This window comes from Cebus imitator, unplaced genomic scaffold (genome assembly GCF_001604975.1).
Source record: "Cebus imitator isolate Cc_AM_T3 unplaced genomic scaffold, Cebus_imitator-1.0 Scaffold158, whole genome shotgun sequence".
Classification (NCBI taxonomy): domain Eukaryota; kingdom Metazoa; phylum Chordata; class Mammalia; order Primates; family Cebidae; genus Cebus; species Cebus imitator.
In genome coordinates this window covers 4222554-4229206 of record NW_016107473.1, presented here as the reverse complement: position 1 = coordinate 4229206, position 6653 = coordinate 4222554, and the positions used below count along the sequence as shown (strand labels likewise).

Below are 6653 nucleotides of genomic sequence, written 5' to 3'. Positions count from 1 at the left end.
CCACCATGCCCAGCTAATTTTTTGTAGTTTTAGTAGAGACGGGGTTTCACCATGTTGACCTGGATGGTCTCGATCTCTTGACCTCATGATCCACCCGCCTCGGCCTCCCAAAGTGCTGGGATTACAGGCTTGAGCCACCGCGCCCGGCAATAATGTCATTCTTTAAGCCAATACTCATACACCCCATCCTTCCTAGGCAAATCTTGGCACTTTGATAAGCATTCAGTCTTCAGAGAATTAACAGCCAGCTATGTACAGCTAATCCAGCACAGTCAGGGGAAAAGTGCATTTTACCTCTACCCCAAACAAAGCCGTTATATTTACCTTCAACTTTGAAGATAGTAAAATGCGGTCGGCAATGGAAAGAACCCAACGCGTTACCTGCGCAGTTCATCCACAGACCCTGGTAAACCCAAGTGGCCGTTATCACCGAGGAGGCCCGCGTAGTCACTTTCCACTCATTGGACGCAGTGGCAGCGACGAGAGCTCCAAACCCTCCGACACCAGACACCAGACCCCAGATCTGCGCTCTGGACATGTCGTGCCGCCTTCTCCAGTGACACTGTCCTGACAGAACGCCTTGGTGGTCTAGGCATGCAGCCAATAAAGAACACTTTGACAAGCGTCACAGCCAGCGGATGTGGGTAGGTGACAGCGTTTCATGCTCGGGTGGCCTGAGGAAGTACAGGAATTTAGGATCAAGTATGGTTTACCATGATGTTTTAAAGATGGCCTGAAAGAGTCGTTCTGATTTTCTACACGGGTATTTGTTAAAATTTCGTAGGCGAATTTTAAGGGTTTTGATTTCGCAGATTTTTTTTAACTTGGCACCATAGTTAATGCTTAATTTTCTGTTAGCCTGAAGCTTAACGAACCATGCAACTGCCAGGTATTACAAAGTACAGATTATACAGTAACAGTTAAAGCTTATTTGACCAATTGCTTTAGTCTTGCCGCTTTTGAATCTTTACATAATTGGATCATATTGTAGGAATTCTTCTATAACCTATTTTTTTAATGTAACACTATATTTGAGGGATTTATCCATGCTCAGCAATATAGCTGTCATTCATTAAATATTACAGCTGAATACAGTATTTCATTAAATGCAATTTAATGAACACGATTTATTCATTTTCCTGGAGCTGAACGTTCGTGTTGCTCCCTTTTCTCCCTAATAACCATTGGTACAGCTATAAACATTCTTGGGAATTTCTTCTTGTGCATGTGAGTGAGAGTTTCTCTAGGGCATATCCTAGAATCAGAATTGCTAGGACGTAGGAAACACTCCTCTTTAACTTTATAGATAATGCTAAATTGTTTTACTAAGTAGTTATAGCAATTTAGAGTCCCATCAGCAGTGGGTAAACCCTCCTTGTTCCGCGTCATAACACTTGGTATTGTGGGCTTGTTAAGATTGCTATTTTTTCTTTTGGCCAGTCTGATAGGTATAAAGGTGTCACATGTGATTACTAATTTATATTTTCTGATTACTCGGTATGTTGAGCCTCTTTTTGTCTGTTTTCTGGTTAATTATGTTTTTGTCTACAATGAAACACAACTCTTGCTAACTTATCTTTTGAGTTGTTTGACTTTTTATAATTTATTTTTAGTTATCTATAGACTCAAGATAGTAATTTTTTGTGAATTATTTATGTTGCCGGTATCTTCCCCCAGTTTGTGGTTTGTCTTTCTGCGGCCATTTCAGAAAGAATCTTGGTTTTAATATAGCTAAATTTATCAAGTCTCACTAAGTGCTTTGCATTTTGAGATCTTGATTAAGAAATCCCTATCTTGGGCCTGGCATGATGTGGAGAAATAGGAACGCTTTTACACTGTTGGTGAGAGTGTTAATTAGTTCAACCATTGTGGAAGACAGTGTGGCAATTCCTAAGTATCTAGAACCAGAAATACCATTTGGCCTGGCAACCCCATTACTGGGTATATATCCAAAGGTTTATAAATCATTCTACTATAAAGACACATGCACAGGTATGTTTCTTGTAGCACTATTCACAATAGCAAAGACTTGGAACCAACCCAAATGCCCATCAATAATAGACTGGATAAAAAAAAATGTGGCACGTATACACCATAAAATACTTTGCAGCCATAAAAAAGGATGAGTTCATGTCCTTTGCAGGACATGGATGAAGCTGGAAACCATCATTCTTAGCAAACTGATACAGGAACAGAAAACCAAACACTGCATGTGCTCACTCATAAGTGGAGTTGAACAATGAGAACACGTGGACACAGGGAGAGGAACATCAGACACTCGGGCCTGTCAAGGGGTGGGGGATAGGGGAGGGATAGCATCAGGAGAAATACCTAATGTAGATGATGGGGTGATGGGTGCAGCAAACCACCATGGCACGTATATGCCTATGTAACAAACCTGCACGTTCTGCACATGTACCCCAGAACTTAAAGTGTAATTTTTAAAAAAAGTAATCAGTGTCTTTATTCTCCGTCTGAACAGTCTTAAGAACCTTAAGATGTTTCAACATGAACCACTCCTCTTCTGGCTTATGTTATTACTTTACTTCTATCTTGTTGGATGTTTAGCCCCACAAACTGCATTTTTAGTCATACAAAGGTTAGTCCTGCAAACATTATTATAATTACATACTGTCATTATCTTCTTCTTTTTTTTTTTTGCTTGCAATTCCCTTTTGTATCTCGAATCTTCCTTGTCAGTTTGTTTTTCATCTTCCTAAAGTCCATTCTTGAGAAGTTTCTTTAATGAGCAACTTGCTTGTCAGATAATATTTACTCAGGCCAGGCACTACAGCTTCTGCCTGTAATCCCAACACTTTGGGAGGCTGAGATATGCAGATTGCCTGAGTTCAGGAGATTGAAACCAGCCTGGGAAACATAGTGAGACCCCCATCTCTACAAAAAATAAAAAAAGTAGCCAAGTGTAGTAACGTGTATCTGCAGTACCAGCTACTCAGGAGGCTGAAGTGGGAAGATCACTTGAGCCCAGGAGGTGGAGGCTGCAGTGAACCAGCATCATGCCACTGTACTCCAGTCTGTGTGACAGAGTGAGACCTTATCTCAACTATCTATATATACATATACAGAGATAGATGGATGTATGTCTATATAGATATCTATATGTATGTATATATGAGTATGTATAGATATCTATATCTATACCTATAGATACAGATCTTTACTCAGAGCTTATTTCTGTAAGGTAATTTTGCTAGGTATTAACAAAGATTCTCTCTTTAACAAAACCTTGGTTGGGCTTCCCTGAGGTCCTTTTCAAGTAGGTCTTGACTTTTAGACTTCCGTGTTTGTCTCTGAATTGTCTAATTTTTGGCAAGAATTCTGCTAAGTCAGTTTAGCTAGAATCGCCCATCCTTGATATCTGATCACCCTCAGTATCTGTTTGGGTTCCTCATGCTCCACCATCCCACAGGTGGTGTCTCATCAACCCAGCCTGCCTTCAGCAAGAAGCTTGTCACAATGGCTTAGCCAGCATCCCCTTCCCCTGATGTTTTCTCTAAGTCATTTTCATCTGCTAGCCTCTACCCTCTCCCTGGCTATAAATTCTCACTCGCCCAGGCTGTATTCAGAGTTGGGCTCAATCTCTGTCTCCCCGACTCCAAAATCCCATCGCAGTGGTGCCTATACCTACTGCGATAGTCCCCCTTTTCCTGGAAAAAGTCTGCCTTACCATCTTTAACAAGTGTCATTGAATAATTTTTTCCCTTTAATAGCATAAAGTTAAAAGTAGACAATTACTTTAGCTCAGCACTTTGAAAACATAATGCCGTTTGCTGGCTGCAACTGTTGCTGTTGAAAAGTCAACAACAAGATTTGTCATTTCTTTGTAAGTTTATCATCTGTTTTTTTCTCTTTAGTTCGTTATAATATTCTCTTTGCCTTTGGTTTTGACAGCTTCACTTGGATTTTCTTAGTGTGGATTTTTGTTGTTGTTGTTGTTGTTGTTGTTTTTGAGATAGAGTCTCACTCTCTGCCCTGGGGTGGAGTGCAGTGGTGTGATCTCAGCTCACTTTAACCTCCATCTCCCAGACTCAAGGTATCCTCCCACCTCAGCCTCCTAACTGGAACCAAAGGTGTGCGCCACTATATTTGGCTAATTTTTATTTTATTATTATTATTATTATTATTATTATTATTTTGTAGAAACAAAGCCTCACCATATTGCTCAGGCTGGTCTTGAACTCCTGGTCTCAAATGATTCTCCTGCCTCAGCCTCCCAAAGTGCTGGGATTACAGGTGTGGGCTACCACACCCAGCGGTAAGGATTTCTTTTTATCTTATTTGAGATTCACTGAACTTCTTGAATCTGATGATTCATATCTTAATTAATTCTGAAACCTAATTAGTCCCTTTTGTCTCCATATATTACCTCTGCCCTATCCTGTATCTCTTTCTGTAACTCTGATAAAATTTTATTTTTTACTTTTTCTTATATCTCAGTCTCTCTTTAATGTTTTTCATCACTCCATGCAGCATTCTAAAAATGTTTTCAGAAGTATTTGCCTATATATAGATGAGCTCATGTAGACATGAATCTACACACAGACATCTATGTATAATCTGCTTTTAATTCATCTGGAATATCTAATTTCTATTACTATCCTTTTTTTAATTTTTAGAGGTTTTACTTTTTCAAGTCTACCTGTTTCTTTTTCAACCTCTTATTCTTTAGTCATAATTAATGCTGTTCAAAAATGTCCTATTTTATTTTTAAGTTTAAACATACTCATTTTACATTCTATGTCTAATAATTCTTATATCTGTTGTTTCTTCAGTTTGGATTAATTATATTTTTTTTACTGATTCTCTTACTTTACCCAAGACGACTGTAAATTCTCAGCTTTTTTTGGCCACTCAACTCTTATGAATTCTGGTTTTAAATCAGAGTGAGTATGAGTTTGTGTTTAGAAATTCTAGGCCAGGCATGGTGGTCCACACCTGTAATCCCAGCACTTTGGGAGGCCAAAGCAGGAGGATCACTTGAGCCTCAGAGTTAGAGACCAGTCTGGGCAACCTAGTAAGACCTTGTCTGCACTAAAAAAGAAAAAAATTAGCCAGTCATGGTGGTGTGCACCTATAGTCCCAGCTACTCAGTAGACCAAGGCAGGAGGATTGCTTGAGCTGGAGAGATTGTGGCTGCAGTGATCATGCCACTGCACTCCAACCTGGACAATAGAGCAAGACCCTGTCTTGAAAGAAAAGGAAGGAAGGAAGGAAGAAGGAAGGAAGGAAGGAAGGAGGGAGGGAGGGAGGGAGGGAGGGAATGAGAAAGGGAGGGAGGGAGGGAAGGGGAAGGGGAAAGGGAAGGGGAAGGCAAGGAAGAAAGGGAGGGAGGGAAGGAGGAATTCATTCATTCATTCATTCATTCTTAGGAATTCTTATGCTTTTCCCCTTAATATGGTTTGGCTGTGTCCCCACACAAATCTCATCTTAACCTGTAGCTCTCATAATTCCCATGCATTGTGGGAGGGAACCCAGTGGGGGACAATTGAATCAAGGAGGTGGTTCCCTCCTTCTGTTCTCACAGTAGTGAATAAATCTCACGGGATCTGATGGTATGATAAGAGATTTCCCTTTTTGCTTGGCTCTCATTTTTTCTTGCCTGCTGCCATGTAAGAGGTACCTTTTGCCTTCTGCCATGATTGTGGGACTTCCCCAGGCACGTGGAATTGTGAGTCCATTAAACCTCTTATTATTTATAAATTACCCAGTCTCAGGTATATTTTTATCAGCAGTATGAAAACAGACTAATACATCCCTCTACTCAGGTCCAAGATCAAGACAGAACATGTCTTTACCATTATCCAGGGGGTTGTGATGATGATGGAGATAACTAAGCATTACTTTTCAGTTTTTCTCACTGCAGTCATGGCTTTGGGATGGGAACAGCTTTATGAGGGGTTCTCTGATCTAGTCCACAGTCTTGCATGCACTAGCTGTAGGCAGTCAGGGATCTCCAGGGCCTCTGGCTCTCAGTGACCAGGGATTCCCTCCAGTAGCCTTTGGCTTCAGATTGGCTTATCTTCATGTATTCTGCTTTGTCCTTATTTTCTCCTTATTTTTTGGCCTCTAAAGACTTTATTTTCCTCTTAGCTGCTCAGGTAATTTTCAGCTTTTAAAAATATTTTTCAAATTTCTTTTTCTCACAACTTTAGGTATTTTGGGTAGGCACAGAAAACGTGGTAGACCTATGACAAGAGGCAATTATTATTTGGTTGCAAAACATGCAAACTCTGTTTCCTCCACCCTCTCCTACCTCAACAAAAGGTATCCCAGGAGGGTTGGGTAGTATATCTAACCCACCCCATGCCAGAAAGGGAAGTGGCCAGATGTTGTAAAAGAAACATCTCTAAAAATCAAACAATGTGTTAGGAAATAACAATAACTGAATTGCTCTCAAATAAGGGAAGTCTCAGAATTTCAGATCTCTGCAAATATTGCTGTATTACATAATCATAATTCACATATAATTGCATTTGAAAAGTAGTTATATGGTTTCAGTGGAAAGAGCTTTCTCTTGGGAAAAAAAAATTGATAAACCTCTTTTCTAGTATATTATATTTTCTTCATCACATTGTGAGTTGAATTCCCAGAAAAGATATACTTGATTCATTTAAGATGAAATCCCAGCAATT

General features: G+C 39.9%; 1 protein-coding gene across 2 annotated transcripts in view; it reads right to left on the bottom strand.

Annotated features, from left to right (window-relative positions):
• The window catches only part of CLDN10 (claudin 10), a 167823-nt gene extending 167285 nt beyond the window's left edge, over positions 1 to 538 (bottom strand). The window contains exon 1 of one of the 2 annotated variants that reach the window (XM_017543573.2): positions 325 to 538. In XM_017543573.2, coding sequence (XP_017399062.1) covers positions 325 to 538 — 214 coding nt within the window. The remainder of the gene's footprint in view (positions 1 to 324) is intronic. The other variant, XM_037743902.1, reaches the window with a different exon arrangement.
• Positions 539 to 6653: the final 6115 nt, after the last annotated feature.